The sequence below is a fragment of the Lontra canadensis genome, unplaced genomic scaffold (genome assembly GCF_010015895.1).
Source record: "Lontra canadensis isolate GAN:19392208 unplaced genomic scaffold, GSC_riverotter_1.0 scaffold22, whole genome shotgun sequence".
NCBI classification, from domain to species: domain Eukaryota; kingdom Metazoa; phylum Chordata; class Mammalia; order Carnivora; family Mustelidae; genus Lontra; species Lontra canadensis.
Genome location: NW_022631016.1, coordinates 5,366,603 through 5,384,316, shown reverse-complemented (window position 1 = coordinate 5,384,316; position 17,714 = coordinate 5,366,603). Strand labels below are relative to the sequence as shown.

The 17,714-nt window shown below is 49.0% G+C and overlaps 1 protein-coding gene across 3 annotated transcripts in view; it reads right to left on the bottom strand.

The window, feature by feature from the left end:
• ADCY2 (adenylate cyclase 2) overlaps window positions 1–17,714 on the bottom strand; it is a 401,584-nt gene that overhangs the window by 362,917 nt on the left and 20,953 nt on the right. For all 3 annotated transcript variants that reach the window (XM_032861855.1, XM_032861856.1, XM_032861854.1), the window contains exon 2: window positions 15,426–15,623. In XM_032861855.1, coding sequence (XP_032717746.1) covers window positions 15,426–15,476 — 51 coding nt within the window. In that variant the 5' untranslated portion in view covers window positions 15,477–15,623. The remainder of the gene's footprint in view (window positions 1–15,425; window positions 15,624–17,714) is intronic.

The window sequence follows — 17,714 nt, the reverse complement described above, 5'->3', positions numbered from 1 at the left end:
AGGTGAAATTGGGTTGTAAGGATCCGTTTATACACCCGAAGTACAAGTCCTGTCAGGTATAACATGTGTTTTGTACCTGGTCACTTTCTTCACAGTGCCTTTGAGTAATAAAAGCTTTTAATTAGTTAGAGAAGAGAAGGGAGTTGGGGGAAATTGGAAGGGGAGGTGAACCATGACAGACTATGGACTCTGAAAAACAATCTGAGGGGTTTGAAGCGGCGGAGGGTGGGAGGTTGGGGGAACCAGGTGGTGGGTATTGGAGAGGGCATGGATTGCATGGAGCACTGGGTGTGGTGCAAAAACAAGGAATGCTGTTATGCTGAAAAAAAAAAAAAGCTTTTAATTAAAAAAATTAATTTTTAAAAGCTTTGTAATTTTGATCAAATCCTACCAATTTTTTTCCCTTTAATAGGTCACAATTTAATCCAAGGGTACCAAGATCTCCTTTCATGTTTTTTTCTACAAATGTCACAGTTTAGAACTATATTTTAAGTCTACAATCCATTTTCAGTTCATTTTTATGCACTGCATGAGCTCTGGGTGAAAGTTCACTTTTTTCGCACACAGATAGGCAAAGTTTTCAGCAACTACTGTTGAAAAGTTTACACTTTCCCCACTGAACTGCCCTGGAACACAGTCAAAAATATAAATTGACCGTGTATACGTGTGGGACTATTTCTAGACAAGCTATTGAATCCCACTAGCCTAAGTGTGTGTTGTTACACTATGCAGATTACTGTAGCTTGATCAGATGTCCTGAATCCAATAGGGTAACCTCTCCACGCTCTGCTTTCTCAAATCTGTTTTGACTATCCTAGGGGTTTCACATGTCCATCCACCCGCTAGAATCTGCTCATGACTCCCTATAAACAACCTTGCCGGAATTTTCACTGGGATCCCATCAGAGCTACAGCGGTGACTCGAGCAGGACTGGCAACAAGAACATCAAGTCTTTGGGCCCATGAACAGACCGTACCTCTCTCTACGTATTAATTTCTGTCCACAACGTTTCAGTTTTCTACGTAGAACAGTTATACACATTTATGCAAATTTATTCCTAAGTATTTTATATTTTTGATGCTGTGCTGAATGGCATTTTTAATTTTCTGATTGGGAGGTTCTAATATACAGAAATACAATGTATTTCTGTATCTCAGCCCTGTAAACTGTAACCTCACTAAAGCCACTTACTGGCTCCAGTAGTGTATTCAGGTTCCACAGGATTTTCAATCCACATCAATATTCTATGCACACAGAATGCAGGCCACGTGCGTAATATTAAGGTTTTTCACAGTCACATTAAAAATAGGTAATTTGATTTTAACAACACATATTTTTCATATTTAGCTTCCTTTTCCCCAAATATTATCATTTTATCATGGAATGAGTTTTAAAAACTATTAATAAGAGACTATGGACTCTGAAAAACAATCTGAGGGGTTTGAAGGGGCGGGTGGTGGGAGGTTGGGGGAACCAGGTGGTGGGTATTAGAGAGGGCACGGATTGCATGGAGCACTGGGTTTGGTGCAAAAACAAGGAATACTGTTATGCTAAAAATAAAAAAAAAAAAAACTTAATAAAATAGTTCACGTTCCTGTTTTCATACTTAGTGTTTAAAAGTAAGTGTTTTCACTTGGGAGCATCTCTCAACCCAAAATATGGAAGTGCTCATGTCCGCATGTGGCTTCAGTCTACCGTAAGGGACACTGACACGTGTGCATGCAGATATGCACACACAGTCACCCGAAGTCTTATCTTCTAGTCTGCAAGTCCTTTGCTGCTTCTTCTCGCTGTCTACACTAGCAAGGATGTCTGTACAGTGTTGAGACCACCATGGTGGGAGCGATCGACCCTGACCTTACTCGGGATCGTAGGGGGACGGCGTTGAGTCTTTCACGATCAGGAACAATGCTACACTTTTTCACAGTTGCCTTGAATTAGTTTGAGGTGGTTCCTTATATCCTAGCCTGCTGAGAGACACTCCATGAACAACTGTCGAACTGTGGCAAATGCCCCTTCTGCATCTCCAGATAGGAGAGTACCAACATTTACTGAAATCACATTCCTGTGACAAATCACACCACTGATTTTGTTAATGTTAAACCAACTCTGAATTCTTGAGATAAACTTCATTTGGTCATACTATATTTTACCTATAAAATATATGCATATATATAATATATACTTTATTTTCTTTTTCATGACCATTTTGGTCTTAGTTTTCTTTCCTCGTAAGGTCTTTGGTTTGGGTATCAGAGTAATGGTGACTTCAGGACATGACCCAGGAAATGTTCCCTTTTTTATTTTGTGGAAGAATCAGTGTAGTATTGGATTTATTTTATCCTAAAATTTTGGTAAGAACTCACCAGGAGAGACATATGAACCCAAGTTTTCTTTGTGGAAAGATATTTAACTACATATTCAAATTATTTAGACACAAAGGTCTATTCAGGCTATCCATTCCTTCTTAAATGAGCTCTGTTTTTCAAGGAATTTTTCCCCTTTATCTAGATTGTGGGATTTGTTGGCAAAAAAGCTGTTCATCACATTTCTTTTACCTTTTAAACACTGTAGGACTTAGAGTGACTATCCCTCTAATATTCCTAAAATTGGAAATTTCATCTTATTTCATTATTTCTTATCAGTCTGGTTAGTTTTATCACTTTTATTGACCATCTTAAAGAACCAGTTTAGTCTCATTGATTTTTCTCTATTGTCTTTCTGTCTATAACTTCATTGTTTTCTGCTCCTTTGTTTAATTCCCTTTCTTCTAATTTCTACTACCTCTTCTAGTTTCTGAAGGTGAAAGCCTAAGTGACTGATTTGAGCCCTTCACCTTTTGTAGTATAAATAGTCAATACGATAAGTTCCCTCAAGCCCCATTTAGGGTACATCCCCCAAGTTGTGAGGTATCACATTTTCATGTCATTCCATTCAACATACTCTCTGATCCCCCTTGTAATTTCTTCTCGGAGTCATGGGCTATTTAGAAATATGTCGTTTGGTTTCCAATTACTGACTGAGTTTCCAAATCCCCTTGCGTTACTGATTTCTATCGAAGCTCATTATGGTCAAAGGACAAACTTTGTATGATAGTAATCCGCTCACACTCGAAGGGAATTTTATAGTCAAGAATATGGTCTATCTCGAAAAATGCTCAGTGTGTGTTTGAGGGAACATAAGGTCTGCATTGTTCAATGGAGTATTCTAGGAACATCAATCAGACCACCCTGTTTGACAGAACTTGCAAAATCTCCTCTATCTTTGTTGACTTTCTCACTGTCCCACCAGATTTGAAGAGTGGTGCGATCTTGGAGTAAGGCTGTGGATCTTCATGTCACCCATTTTGAATCTCCCACAAGGTACACAGAGTTTGAAACTGCTCGGTCTTGATGAACAGATTCCCTTCACATTAGGAAATGTTCCTCTGTCATGGCACCTGGCTCTCCCCAGCCCTGGACCAAGAATCATTCCTTGGTATGGAGTGATACCTGGTATGGAGGGCCCCCTCCTTCCTGGAGGCTCTCGGACACTGTAGGTTCCTTTCACTGCACGGGCTAACTGGTACTTAGTGGAGACTTCACAGGACCACCCACAAGCCTCCAGAGCTTTCTCTCTCTCTCTCTCTCTCTCTCCGTCTCTCTCTCATCTCTCCTCTTTGGTTTCCTATCCTGAGAATTCCAGTGCATTTACCTCCCCAAACTCTGAACTCTGTTTCTTCAACTTCATGAAACCACTGAGCTCAGCTTGGGTCCTGCCTCCCTGTGCTGGGGCTGGAGGTGCTTTTGAGGCAGGAAGCTGGGGCAATCATACAACCCCCACTTTTATTTCCCTTCCTTTGAAGGTCACTTCCCTGTAGTATCCCTTAGCCTGTGTCTCAAAACCATCATTTACTGTATTTGTCCCGTTTTTTAGTTAAGGTAAGAGGGTAAACTGAGTCTCTATTACTTCATTGGTGTTTAGGACTGGGCATTCAAAATGCCATCCTCCTTTGAGTAGAATTATCACACGGATGATTTTACAAGTATGCTTATTAATCTCAGCTCTGAATTTATTAGACAGCAAAATTATTAAACCAGCTTATGACAAAATAAATATAACACAATCTGTACTCAGAGAGACTGGTATATATTAACAGAACCACAAGAACGAACGCTGCTCTTTAAAACAAAAGCTGAATTTGAACAACCGAATGAAAGCAGTCATCAATCACGTGTGGCAGAGCTAAAACATTTATTTGGCCAAAAGACTCCACCTTTGGCTTAGGACGGCTTTCTACTCTGTTCTGGGTTTTTGGCGTTTTTTTTTTTCCTCCCTGGGTTTTTGGGTCCCCCCCCCAAAAGCAGTGATAAGTGACCCTTTCAAAATCTCTCCTAATTTCTCCCACCTTCTTTTCTCACTGACTTCCTCTGAGGTGTGGACCACTCCCCACACCGGAAGGATGCTTGTGTCTCACCAGAGTCATCCCCTCCCTGAAGCAAAGCTGGGGGGGCAGGAAGACCTCGAAGTCTCACACCACCATCAACCTGCCACCAACAGCTGCATCTCTGAGCCTTCAAAACGGAGACCACCTCGCAGCCCTCCCAGCCCCAGGTGCCAGCACACGCACCTGTGTGGACACACAGGACCCTCACTTAGAGGGAACTGCAGTGGGTCTGACAACCCTGGAGAGACCGTCTTGAAATCCTAACAGTGAACCTTGAACCAGGGGCCCCGCATGCGCATTTTGCACAGGGTCCATGTCTCATGCAGCAGCTGTGAGCACGGACGAGGTAATGTGTGTTTTACGTCCACCACGAGCAAGTAGAGATAAGACCCACAGCTTCTCTCATCTCGGTTCCCTCGCATTTGGATGGGTTAAATCGTGCACCCATGCCAAAAGAGAGAGAGAGAGAGAGAAAGAGAAAAGGAAAGAAAAAAAAAAAAAGAAAGCTATGTTGAAGTCCTAACCCCAGTACCTCAGAATGTGGGCTTATTTGGAAACGGGGTCACTGCAGATGTAACTGGTGAAGCTGAGGTCATACAAGAGTAGGCTGGCCCCCAGGATGACCAACGTCCCTACAGCAAAACAGCAGCATGAAGACAGAAAGACCCGGGGGGAACCACGTGAGGACAGAGGCAGAGGCTGGCTATGTAACGGCCATCAGAGGGATGCCCACGATGGCCAGCCTACCGCGAGAAGCTGGCAAGACGTGAGGAAGGGCTCTCCTCTGATGTCAGAGCGAGCGTGGCCCTGCCATACCTTGATTTCGGACCTGTGGCCTCTAGAACTGGAGGGCAAGAAAGGTGTACTGTCCCAAGCCACTCAATCCGTGGTACCTGAGACACTGATATGGCACCGAACTCTGCAAATTGCCCCAAGCTGCGCGTTCCCCGGGGACTGAAGTCAGCTCACCCTTCCTGGCGAATTTCCTCTCCTTAATGCTCTGGAGAGTTCCCGGGGATACCCTTGCACGTGGGCTACAAGCTTCATAGCAGCCACAAGGAGCCATGACTCCCAAGTGCGTTCTGCAGCATGACAGCCAGTCCTGGCAGCTGTGGCTCTCAGGGAGAGGAAGGCATCTGGGCACACCCCGGAAGCAGAGAGAAATGCCCCTATTTTATGGTGGTGAAGCTGAGATGTGGAAATGATTATAAACTCCATTCTGAGGCCATAACCTCTAAAAAGAAAATGATGTGAATCTCGGGGAAATGTTTTATTCTTGCTATCATCCCCAGCAGGGAACACAAACCTTTGGACAGAAAAACCTAGAAGAAAGACTCCATTGGGCCAGAGCAGGGCTTGAAAATACTAAACAGATCATCTTTAGGCAGAAATGGATCCTTTCCTCCTCTCTCCTCCCCCCCCACCTCCCCCTTGCTCCTCAGCCAACACATCATCAACCTTTCCCAGCACGACTGGTACCCTGCCTGCCCCTGTGTGCCCACCACCCTGGCTGCTGGGCTGGAGGTTAGAAACAGAGAGATCCACAAAGCCCCAGGCGGAGGGGGCTGGTGACCCAGTGGACAAGACGTACAGTCCATCAGTACCTGGAGGACCTGAAAATACTTCAGTCCACTCTACAAATAAGAAAATTACATTCAGAAGATACACACACATACACACACACACACACACACACACACACATATTCATAAAGCACTAGAAATATGGAATGAAAGGAAAAATCCCACGCTGATGATGGAAAATATAGTATTCACCTGTTTGCCCCAATTATTTGTTCATCCGAATCTAAAAGTTTACTGTAGAGTCTCCATGCAAACCTCTTACTTGGTCTGGGGGTATATACCTCGTTCCCCTCCTTGAGTCAGGTGAGGATGGGATTAGTGGCTGCTGAGAAGAGGAAATCTGAAATACTGAATGCTGGGGAAGCTAAGTGAGGTGTTGCTAAGCAACTCTTAATAGGAAATAATTTAAACTCTGGATTTATTTTTTCCTGAGAACTTGCTGCTCCAGCCTGGAGTCCAGAATTCACTCCCCGTCATGCTGGCAGCACCCCAGCAGGCACGCATGGGCCCGCACATGGCCCCCACCTGAAACGGACAGGTTGCATGACGCACGGGTCCCCGCATCCCTCTGGATCTAATAACCGCGTCCCACTCGATTACAAGCACAAGGTAGCTGGCGTTCCATTACAAACACAACCTCTCCCAAAGTCATTCACAAACACTGAATGCGGCAAGCTCTCACACAGCCAACAGCCAAGGTGTCTCCATTTAAACCGAGTCAGTAACAGATGTTCTGGAAGTCCACAGAACATTCTTCCTGCCTCATAAAATTCCAGCTCTTTCACGAAAACACGACAAATTCCAGATTGCAGTCATGACTTCTTTCAGCGTCACGATGACTTCTCCAGGTGGTGTTTCCAGATGCCCTGAGCTCTACACACAGCACCGGCCTCCTCGTGACGGTGGCCACCCTCCACCCCGTCAACCAGGAGCACGAGAGCCATCCTACGCAGACTTCAAATAAGGTCACAGATGGAACCCAGAGCCCGTGCAGCTCAGGGGGAAACTGTACCAGGCTGGACGGGCCTCTGAGCCCTGAGCTGGCATCCTGGCAAATGCCCTTCCAGGGCCCTTGGAGTCTGAGGGTTTTTCATAAAGGGAGGAAAGGGCCTCTGTGCAGGTACACAGGGACTAAGAATGGACCAGAAGAGAAAACCAGCAGAAAGAAGTAAAATTACAAGGAATCTATAAGGAAGCAACGTTAACCTCAGCATAAAAGCAGTCACTAATTCCCAAACGAAAATACTGGCTCATATATATACGTGGACATTTACTTCTCGAGTCAAGGATGCCCCATTTCTCTTGTTGATTCCTCTGAGGAATGAGACACCTACGCCCTTCAACTGGGAGCAACTGCTGACAACTTGAAATAATGATCTGATCAACTTTATGGCATCTCTAAGTACCGGCTTCCTCTCTATGAAGTTTTTCCAAATAACATTTAACCCCAAAAGGGGCTCAGACAGAACAATTCAGAATTTCTAAATATGTCCCTTCCTCATCACAATCATCCTGTCATTTGCTGAGGCAGGACAGGAAACACCCCACCTTCTCAATAGCAAGGAGCACAGAACCATGATGCACAGTGATCCTGGTGCCAGAATGCTACGTTCAGATTCTGTCTGTCTCCCTAGCTGTGTGACTTTGGGCAGGATGCTTAACCTCTCTGGGTGTTCATGTTCTCACCTGCAAATTGCAAGCAATAACGGTACTTACTTCAGAGGGGGGTAGAGATCAAATAAGTTATGGATAAAGTCACTGACTACTGCCCGGCACAGGGAAGAAGTATTTTCTACCACTATGAAAGTGGAGGAGGCGAGCAGACAGGCAGGGGACGTGTATGTGTGTTCAGTATCTGCACGACTCTCTGCACTGTGATCCCCACACAGGCGACCCCGGCTGCACGCTGGGAACGGAGCCCTGAGCAAACATGTTCCCAAGACCGCTCGGTCTGTAAAATGTACAGTGATGTGGCGCGAGTGGGGGAGATATTCCAGAAATGCAGAAATGAGAAGGGCGGTGCATGCTTCATTTCCAGACAAGAGTCTAATTAAAATGCCCATCTTCAGGACCCAGGTCTGTGCTCCTCAAAGAAAAGCACAGGAGGAGAAAGAGAGGACGAGGCAGAGAGACTATTCTGCAAACCCCGGCAGAATGGTCTATTGGGGCACGGTCAGGCCTCTGGCTGGGGACGGCCAGAGAGGGTTGCGGTAAGTTCCCAGAGCACGGCACAGCCAGGGTGATGGTCCCCTCATTCCGGCTGGGAACTAACAGTAGGGAGAAGACAGAAACGCCACCTCCGCACACAGCCGCCAGAAATGTGCAGGATCTCAAAACACCTACACTTCAGGTGGGGTCCGACGGCGATGTGCTCCCTTAAAATTCCCGTTTTGTCAGTACATCCTCTGCCATTAAAACAACAACAATACATCGTTAGAAAAACCCTCATCTTTTGCTGCTATAAGAAGACAATTATTGGCGTAACATTTTCATTCTTCTCAGGTGTGTCCTTTTTCATAGTGAGCATACAACGCCCCTGAGAAGCCTCACTGGTGCACAAAAGCTTAGAGATGGGAACTTCAGGTCCTGAGGCGCGATCCCCCCGAGCTGGATTTCTCTTTCCGTTCACATGCTACTGGGTCTCCCGATGGTAAAGAAATTCTTTAGCAGCATTCCAAGGGACTGCACTGGAGGAAAAGCAAACCAATTCTCACAGCCTACGAGAAGCCGTTCTTTCTGATCATTTGTCCTGCTTTCAGTAAAAATAAAAAAAAAAAAAAAAACAGATGTTTGCACACTGATGTCCTACTCTTGTAAGCAAACATGCAGGCACACGCGAAATGTCTGGTGTCCTTTTAAGTAATGCGACTAAGGAGCGGTCTTCTTCCTGGAGCAAATTACTAGCCTTTCAAGTTGGTGGCAATTTAACAAATCTATACAATGACTTCAGCATGGTCCCTGTGCCAAGGCTGCCATGGGGCTGTCAGGAATGGAAGCCCTCATTTAACTCTATTCAGTGAGCTGTTAGGATGGTGGGGGCAGGAAACGGGAGACAAATGCAAATGCGACTCAGCTGTCTTGTCCTCACTTGGCCAAGCCGGCGTCTGTCTGCCTCGGAGCCAGCCATGTGGGGGACCGCCCTCCTGCCACCTTCTCAACGATATTCTCGTCCAGGAGGGAGGCTCCTAAGTCAGGGCTGTCAGCGGAGGTGAAATGCATTCATCCTTGCCAGAAATTCATTACATAAAACATCTAAAATCTTGAGTTTCACCAAGTAAACCAAAGCATTACAAAAACGCATCAGGCAAAACTTCTTGATGTCATTGATGTGGGAGCCCAAAAGAAGCACTTCCGTGATTCAGATGGGCAGAGGTGTTCCTAGCTAAGGCACGAACGTTCGTTCGCGATGCTGTTTACACGGCCACGCGATCGTCGGATTAACTTCTCTTTGTGATCGTGAGTGTGGGTTTTAACAGGATATTCACACGCTGGAATGTATCTAATTCCCGACACGCTGGGTTCAAGGGCACACATTTAATTCCATGCTGGATTTGCGGTCTCAGTGTCGGCTGACAACAAAGCAGTTAGGGGACTCCAAGAAGGGAGGGCAGACACCCGAGCACCAGGCCACGCAGGACGGAGGTGGCTTCCTGCAACCCACAGAGGGAACAGTGCGTCTTCCCGTAAAATCAGAGCCGTCATGAGTTGAGCTGTGTCCCCCAAAATGGGTATTTTCAAGTCGTACCCTCCAGCCCTGTACCTGTGAGTGTGATCATACTTGGAAAGAGGGTCTTGGCGGTTGTCATCAGTTGGGGATGGGATCACCACGAGAAGCCCTAAATCCAGCACGATGGATGGGTGTCTTCTTACAATAAGAGAAGGGACACGCAGACAAGAATGGAGTGTGACTGAACGGTATGTCTACACGCCCAGGAACGCCAAGGACTGCAAGGAGCCGCACGTGGCTGGAAGAGGCAGGAAGCGTCCTCCCCTAGAACCTGCAGAAGGAAAATGGCTATGCCCATACCTCGATGTCAGACTTCCGGCCCTAAAGCCCGGAGACACTCTCTGTGAACCTCACTTAGCCTCTTCCTCTGGGGCTGACCTCTCAGGAAGGTCCGTGTCCCAGAGGTTCTGGCACAGGGACAGAGGGACCACAGCTACGCTATGAAACTGCACAGGCATGTGCTGAAGAGGGAGCGATCCACCCCGTACTCGTGGCCACTGGTTTCTTAAAAAAAAAAAGAAAGAAATGATCCCACTTCGCCTAACAGAACAGAGAAAACAAATATCTTATATAAGCCTCCATGAACATTCAGTTCAACACTGCTCCAGTATTTTTAAACCACTCAGGAAAATAAGATGGGAAATGGCAACAGTACTGCCCTTCTCGCCTACCAACTTATCAATGGGAAAGTCAGAGCCCAGCAAAGGACGTGCTGGCAAACCAGCCCGGGCCAGAGGCGCGCACACGGGTCTTCCATCTAAGACACAGTGAAGCAGCCAGAGCCAAAGACCCAGCGATGTACCGCCGACTTCCCTCGGAGTTGCTGGAACCATGAAAAACATACCATCTTTCAGTCCTTTTCATTCAGGAGGCAGCTGCGTGGGACAAACGTCCACGGGCAGGCGGCCAGCGGCACGGGGTGGAAGGGGACATGGAGAGGGGCCTGATCGGGTGGAAGACAAACCCAAAGAAGGCGGGCAGGGAGACTCATGCCCTGTCGGGGCTGGAGGGCACACTGCCCCAGGCCTCCTCTCTTCCCTTCTATGGGATTCCCCACACCTCTGACCACATCGCGCCACTGACCCTCCTGGGTGCCCACCACCCTTCTGCCCACCCGGACCTCCTCAGGCTGGATGCTGCCCAATCAGTCCTCGTGCCTGATCAAGACAGAAAACCCGTGGCACGACTCCTCCTCCTCAGGTGGGCTAAAAAGCATCACTGAGGCACGACACTGGACCACGCGAGGGTGTCTCAGACCTGGCACCCCTGACATGGGGGCTGGAGGAGGTTTTCTGGTGGGAGCTGCCCTGCTCTCTGCAGCAGGACGTCCAGCAACTGCCCTGGCTGCTCCCCACTGATGACAGGAGGATGGCCCCAGCAGGTGGGACGATCAGGTTTGTTTCTAGACGTGGGCTACCATCCTGTCTAGACGTGACATGGCTCCCAGCAGAGGAGCCCTGTGTCCCGGGAGGGAGGCCTCTGGCGTCAGGCAAGGTGCTCCCCAGTGCGCCAGCCGCTCGGCTATGAGCAAGGTCCTTCTCACCTGTGTCTTTGTTTCTTGTAAAGCATGGGTGTGACAGTGCCCCCCTCAGGGAGCCATCTGGGGATCGGTGAGGGTCTGGTAGGAAGGGCACACAAGGCAGGGTCTGGGCCCGTCCTCACAATGTGCGTGTGAGCCGGGGGTATTCTGAGCTTGACCCTGGAGACTGATGACGAGGCTCTATGTTCAGATCATCTGGGCGGAGAAGCGCACATCTCACCCAGAGAGAGGCTCGCCCTCTGCCCTGGGCTCCAGCATCTCTCCAGCCCTGGAAGGTCTCCGTGGCCCGCGGGCTTGGGCCAGCAGGGTCTACACGTGATCCGGGCAGGGGCGTCCTCGGGGCCACGCAGGGTCAGCGGTGTCTCTAGGAGGGCTGCGAGCTGGAGCTCTCGGACGCAGCGCCAGGCTGGAGGCTGAAGTCAGTCCTGCCGGCCGGAGGAGACTGAGCCCCAGCGAAACCCCCAAACACAGAGGCTCGGCCCGGATGCCCCGGTGGGTGATACTTGGTGTTTCGTGGGACACTGAGCAGCCGAGGGCAGTGCTGTCCATGACTCCGCAGGCAGAGGACATGAAGCTCCGGACGTGGTAGTTTCCCTGGACGCTTCCCTTGGCTGATGTCGGTCTGTCCTCGTTCCTTGACATGAACCACAACCACGACAGCTTGCCCTGAGTTCTGGGAGTCCCTCCAACAAGTCAGCAAACCCCAGGGCGGTGGGGGTCAGCAGGGAGTGGCCCCGTGGGGACTGTGCCTTCCGTCTATGCAGGCTCACTCCCACACCTCCTCGAGGCAGGATGGTGAACTCACCCCTGCCCGTGGGAGCCCTGCCTTGAGCACTCCTCCTCCTCCGGCATAGTGAACCTCCCGCCGTGCTCCATGAAGGCTAGTGCTCCCTGCGGGGCCAACATCGGCGGTGCTGGTACTGACAGAGGTGAGGCTTTGGGTAACGGGACCGAATAATTTCATTTTAAATCACTGCACTGAATGTTTGAGGCTGGATTTCAAACCCCAGAGAAGGCATGGCCCGAGTGTCCCTCTTCTGGCAAGGCGTGTGAGAGGGAGACACATGACCAAGCCCCCAGCTTAGACATAGTGGCCAAAAAGGAGCTGTGACCCCTGGGCCTGGCTGGGGCCTTTCCCGAGCTTGGACCAGACATGGCTGTGGCCAGGCTGCGAGCTGGGCAATGCCGGCAGGGCCCAGGCTCCACATATAAGCTAACTCTGCCCAGCACCCGGGAGGCACAAGGAAGGCATCCAGAGCCCAGGGCCAGCGGGGGGGGGGTAGATTACGTGGGCAGGAGGAGGTGAGACCATCCCGACTCAGCAGAAGCTTGGAAACAAGAACATCCAAGCACACAAGAATAACCACCCTGAGACATTTAACCCGCAAACTGGGTGCCTGGGAGAGACCGATCACTGAGGAAACAGAAGTAAGATACTCCAAGAGATTTTTTTTAAAAGCAGGTGGACAGCAGCAGTAAAACCAAATGAGGGTCAAAAAACCAAAAGGTAAAAGCAGAACAACTGGACCTAAAAACAAAAAAAGAAGAAAATCCAACAACAAATCTGGAGAAGAACTAGAGCCGCACATTAATGTAAACACGGAGCGAGCCCGCTCTTGGCAGAGCGCTCGAAGACAGCAAGGGCCAAGACAGGCACACCACCCCCGGGACGTTTCCATCCTAGAAGAGGGGGACCGTCACTCATCACACGTGCGATCAAACACCTGCAGCAGGGTGAGGGGTGTCGCCAGGTGGTGGGCACCAGGAGGTCGGGGAAGGCTGCTCTGACAAGGTCTACAAGGTCACACGGGAGCCACAGAACACGTGGAAGGAGAACCTTCCAGACCCATCGGAGGTCCTTATCCTGACTGATTCGTTCTATTAAAATTGTAATATTAAAAACAGGGGAAACATTAGAGGTGAAGTTACAGATGCTCCAGTTGGAAACTACGATTTTGCATTACAAGTCCTGGGGGAAACAATTAGAAAATACAATGCATGCAAGTGGAGTGACTCAAGGACTTGAAAGGGAGAAAAAAATTATCTTAAATTATCTTAAGATGATAACAGTGTCTATATAGATAAACTGAGACCCTCAGATTGACTAACAGAGCTAGTAAGAACTCTCTGAGATTGCTGAATATAGATTATCGTAAAAAACAACAGTATTCCTATGCGTCAACACTGACCAAATAGAAAAGGTAATTAGAAAAAAAAAATCCCTTTTATAAAACAACGAAAAAAATGTTAGGTATCTAAGAACAAGTCCAAGTAAGATGACTACTGATTTTATGCAGGAAAAAAAAAAAGTGTGCAGACATAAAAGAAAACCATACTTATTGGACAGACATACCACATCATTCCATGGAAAGTCTCAATACAATATTATAGCAAATCTCTGAGTGTTTTTTATAGTATGCTTTTATTATTTTCTAGACAATTCATATCATTCAAAGCGAAAACTAAGAAATCCCATATTATTAACATATTATATAACTGTATATATTATAAAATTATAATTTATATTATAAATATAATACATATTACAAATGTATTACAATATATTACATATGTTATATAATATAGTAATATAAAACTCCAGATTTCAACAGGAGTTTTCACTGGACATGATGAGCTGATTCTGCAATTTATATGGAAAAGCTCACTCAGAGAATTCGGAACAAAAGGAAAACAGAAGAACAAACAGAGGATCCTTCCCTTCCAGATGGTAAGGCCTCTCATAAAGTCATACCGTTAAAGGAGGTGGCGTTGGTGCATACCCAGGCCCCTGGGTGGGTCCCACTGTTGGCCGGTGCCCTGTTTCTGTCCCATGTATGCGTGAGGCCAGAGCACGGTGTGCACACAGAGGGGAGGTGGGGCCGGGAAGCTGCTGGGAGCCTGGGGTGCATACCCAGCCCTACTAGGGCCCTGAAGGGGACAGTGATGGGGACACTGGCCTGGGAGCCTCCCTGACCAGTGAAGCAGCAGAAAGGGACAGCAGCACCATCATCTCTTGTGTCCACAACAGTGTCCTTCAGAGCCAGAGAGACCAAGCGGAGTTGACTTAGTCCAAGCCTCTCCCTTTGCAAGAGAAACTGAAGCCAAAACAGGATGATGGCTTGGCTGAGGCCACGAGGCAGAACCCTGTCACACTTCCTAACAGAACCTGCTGGAAACCTCACCCAGGGCTCTCTCCAACTACAGCAGAGTGACGGCGCTCTCCCCCGGCCCTGGTACTTGAGCCCTTCTGTCTGCTGCCCTCTTGAATCTCCCCTCTCCTCTGGCCTCTACGGGAATTCTCCCCTACTGGTCTTGGTCTCCTAATGCTTTCTCCTCTACCCACTTCTGGCCCCTGTTCCTTTCCTACTCACCCCTCACTCTGATGTCCCCACCAACTCTGTGACAGCCCGCTCACCGCCCAATGCGCTCTCTTCCTGGACGGCTGCAGAACCCCGTGGCTTTGATTACGAGCTCCAAGCTGGCAGCTTGTATATCCTGCCTGCAGCCCAGCCCTGCCCCGGAGACAACCCAGGGCTTCCCCAGGCAGTCCAGCGCATGCATCCACGGGGCAGCACACAGTAGGGAGTCCTAAAGCGCTAACAGCCTCCAGGTGTAGTGATTTCCTGAGCCAAGAACCTCCCAGGGTCAACATGAAGAACCATGGGTTTCCAGTAGGTGCATGAAACCATCCTACTGACATGACAAAATCAGGCTGATATAAAATCAGTGTCACAGCAGTCTGTGTGTAAGGAGGAAGATCTAGTAATGGACAAAGAGTCCAAGGCAAAAACTAGTGTCTGAGAGTGACAGGTACGGCTCCGATCCCAGAGGGATCCCGAAATAACAGAGAACTCAGAAGCCAGGAGACCATGCAGCCAAGTGCAGCACGAGGAGTACACCCGGACCCGATCATCGCAACCAAGTGACAAGGGGAGAGCCAGGCCCGCACCCTGGCTGCTGGCAGGTCTGAGAAGTCCAAGCGGGTGTGGAGTCACTTCAGACATGAAGCCACACTAACGTGGCCAATTCGAAAGACCCTCCTCCCGGCCACAGGTCTCCTGTTTCCAGCTTAGGGTCAGGTTTGCAGAACCAAGTATGTCATCAATCAAAGCACATAAAGGAGACACAAAGAGCATTTTAACACCATACCTGGTCCCAGGGAGAGACGGTGCCTGCAAAGCACATGAACAGGTACCCCATGGCCACGAGGCACAGCCATATCACCAGAGAGAAAAGACGGAGCAGCTTCTGAAACACGGACTCGATGCAGACGAGGATGAAGATCGCGAAGAAAATCGCCAGGGCTGTCGGGACCGTTATTAAAAATGCCACGTGGTCTTCAACTTCCTAAGAGGAAGGAAAATATTGCAAAGGCACAATTTAGCAACACATGATACCCACGGTTCATGTCCTCAAATGTCATCAACATGAATCAATGTCCAGGAGATGGAGCTGTAAAAATTTTTCCAGAAGTAGAAGGGTCTGAACGTCTGAAAATTTAAATTTCCCATTAAATCATTATGTTTCTCTATAGAAATAACCCAGTATTGTAGAGTTAAATTATGCAAAACAGCAACACCGTCAAATTTAGATTTTCCCTGATCAATGGAGAAATGGATTTTATTCAAAAGTGAGTGTAAGAATATTTACTATCAGGGTAAAAATAAGACCAGCAACTTCGCTGCCTGAATCAGAGGACCAGAAATGCCCTCGCCTAGAAAATTAAGGCTTCCAAATGGGTTTGAAATGTTTTATTTAAAAATCTAAAACAGTCTGAGTCTCTCAGGTGATGAGCTTTTATTTTAATGCATGACAATTAATGTTTTAACGGGATCACAGGTTAAGAGAAAAGGGTCAGAAAGTACTAAGTATAGGCACGACAGAGCAGGAAACACTTGGAAGAATGTGCCGTTTTGCTGGCGGACCTCCCCACTTCGCCGATGCTCCAGCGGCAAAAAGAAAATGAGCATGCAGCATTCGCCCCCGACGCATTTTCTGAGGGCCACTTCTGCACAGTAAGGCTCCTTCTCCCTCTATCCCTTTCTAGCTCCACACGCACAAAAGGAACACTATTTCCATTCTATGCAATGTCCGCTCAGTGTGGCAGACGTGGTGCTGCCCTGCGTTACCATGGCATGGATCCAGGCTCTTGCTTTGGCAAAGCACTCCCAGAAGTGGCCATGCACAGCACTCCCTGTGGGCTGGAACCCACCAAAGGTCTCTATCCCTCATCCGAACACGGGGAGCTACCGACGCACCTCAATCCAAGAACCCAGATGGGCAGAACCCTAAGAACTTCGGGGGGTGGGCTTCAGAAGAGCAGAGATGGTGAGATCTGGGACTTGTGGGGCGCTTCTTCCAAATCCCAGAGCCCGGCGAGCTCTTCCCCTGTGCCTGCGGGTACGGGGCTCACGCAGCCCATCAGCAGCTCCAGCTCCGGCCTCACCCGATACCAAACCCCTAACCCCAGGGACACGGGGAGGCACAGCAGATCCGCCAAATCGCTCCCAGGCTCTGAATTAACATTGAGGCAAGGAAAGGGCCCTGAGCCCACCAGCAGGGCTCAGGTGACCACGCTTCCCATTCTCTGCCACCATCACATTCGCTACCAGACGCCTGGGGAAGAGACAACCACCACGGTGACCGTAACACAGAACAACACACAACCACGTCATGTAGTTATAACACCCCCGTGTGGGGCATGGTGTCTGCACTATTCCACAGGTGAGGAAAAAGAAACCCCAAGAACGGAAATGAGTCGCCACGGCTGGTGGAGCTGGGGAGTGGGGCCGGGGGGACGGCTGGGGTCCCCACAGCAGACGGCGAGCGAGACCAAGGGGCCGAAGGCATGTGCGTTTCCAGAACTGGCGGGAGACAGGAGGAGCCAATGGGGAGTTCTCATTCCCCCGCCACAGCTGTCTTTGCCCGTGATTAGATGCCGAGTTGCACCCACACCCTCGGCCACACCGCAATGAGGGCAAAGGGTCTCGGCAAGTGTCGCAGGGGCGAGAGCTCCCCACGCTGCAACCCCACAAATAAATGGGCTCGGGGTCGTGACCGCATGTCCTCTGGGGACACCCAACCTGAGATCCCCACCACCTGCCACAGGCACGGAGCCGGGAAATCCCACTTAATGTTAAACCACCCCAATGGACTGAACTGTGGACACAGAGCTCGCCCCTAGGTCGCCGGGACGGCCGCTGTCCTGCATGACCGGTGACTTACTCCATCAACCCCGTCCGGGGAGAAGCAATCATCGACTTCATTGGCCCTCGTGTCTCCAGAGAGACTGAAAATGATGTGAAAACAGACATGACGGTGAAGCGAAACTTAGCACGTGAAGACACGGAAAGGATCGGAAAGCGGCGGGAAGCGGCACCGCCTGGCCTCTCCCTGGCCTTGTCTCAGAGCGGCTCTAACTGGAAGCAAGACAAAGAC